General features: G+C 60.6%; 1 protein-coding gene across 1 annotated transcript in view; it reads right to left on the reverse strand.

Annotated features, from left to right (window-relative positions):
* Nucleotides 1-1534, reverse strand: part of LOC125481642 (protein capicua homolog) — a gene marked incomplete at its 3' end in the record, with an annotated part of 23354 nt that overhangs the window by 2603 nt on the left and 19217 nt on the right. Inside the window, exons 8-9 of the mRNA XM_048593464.1 lie at nucleotides 616-847; nucleotides 61-161 (exon numbers count right to left, since the gene is read on the reverse strand). Coding sequence (XP_048449421.1) covers nucleotides 61-161; nucleotides 616-847 — 333 coding nt within the window. The remainder of the gene's footprint in view (nucleotides 1-60; nucleotides 162-615; nucleotides 848-1534) is intronic.

The following is a 1534-nucleotide window of genomic DNA, read 5'->3' on the forward strand; positions in this document are numbered from 1 at the left end:
TATCGAGGGGGAGGCAACGCGAAACAGAGCGAGCACATTGGTAGACAGAAGGTGACGCACCTTATTCTCACTCTCATCAGCAGACATCCCATCACTGTCACTATCGGTTACTCGCTCCTTACACTTCAGGTCAATATCGGCCGCACTGTAGGGGTCATCTGCTGAAGGGGTCAGACCAGAACCGCTCGCTCAGAACAGAGGATCACCAAAATCTACCCCCAACCCCCCGACACCCCCCGGGCGGGGGTATTCCCCCCCCCGCAATACCCCACGGGCTGTTCCCCCCCCCCCCCCCACCCACCCCTGGTGTGGAGAGGGACAGGAGTCAGACTACCATCAGTGGAGGGTCTGAGCGGTCCCACACCATGTTCTGGGCCATCAGAACGGGACTACAGGGGTCTGGCGGGGTCGCAATGGGTACGAAGGCCCTGCCCCCGCCTCCACTGAAGCCAGTCACAACACAAACGACATTTCAAATTCCACTCCCATTTCCCAGCTGCAAATTCGTTCTTAATCACCAGGTAAGGGCACTGGGTAAAGATGGCGCAGATAAAGACTGGCCATTCGGACAGCTCGGTTTGGATTCAGGCCCAGCAGCCCCGAAGCAAGGCTCACCCATCACATCGTCATCGCCCTCCTCCTCGCAGATGACCATCCTCTCCTCATCGCTGGTCATGTCCTCGCTGGTGGTCCGCTGGGAGCGGAATGGCCGGGCCTGGGCCTGGGCCGGCCGTAAGGAACTGCTGCTGGTCACAGAGTCAGTTGGCCCCTGCCCACTGAAGCTCAGTGTTCCCGTGGGGAGGTGCTGCGAGCGGACCCCAGGGTAAGGTAGTGGGTTCGAGCACATCTACAGCGAGAGGGGAGTGAGAGGGAGGTTAGGGGGCACATGCACAAAATCGAGCCCCCTCAGCAACAGCAGGAGTAAGCACCCTGGACCCGACCCTGCACAACTCATTCCCCCCCGGACTACGTTACCCAACCCTGCCCCCTTCATCCCCCCCCCCCCCGTTTACCCAACCCTGCCCCATTCATCCCCCACCCCCCTCCCCGTTACCCAAACCTGCCCCATTCATCCCCCACCCCCCTCCCCGTTACCCAAACCTGCCCCATTCATCCCCCATCACCCCGTTTACCCAACCCTGCCCCATTCATCCCCCATCACCCCGTTTACCCAACCCTGCCCCATTCATCCCCCGTTACCCCGTTTACCCAACCCTGCCCCATTCATCCCCTCGTTACCCAACCCTGCCCCATTCATCCCCCCGTTACCCAACCCTGCCCCATTCATTATCCCCCCCGTTACCCCAGTCTGACCCATTCATCTCCCGTTACCCCACAATGCCCCATTATCCCCATTTCCCCCACACTGCCCCATTCCCACCGTTACCCCAGTCTGCCCCATTCCCCCCGTTGCCCCACACTGCCCCATTCCCCCCATTACCCCACACTGCTCCATTCCCCTCCATTACCCCCACCATTACCCCACTCTGCCCCATTCATTCCCTCCCATTACCCCACACTGCCCCATTCATTC

The sequence above is a fragment of the Rhincodon typus genome, unplaced genomic scaffold (assembly GCF_021869965.1).
Source record: "Rhincodon typus isolate 14 unplaced genomic scaffold, sRhiTyp1.1 hic_rhity00002924, whole genome shotgun sequence".
Classification (NCBI taxonomy): Eukaryota; Metazoa; Chordata; class Chondrichthyes; order Orectolobiformes; family Rhincodontidae; genus Rhincodon; species Rhincodon typus.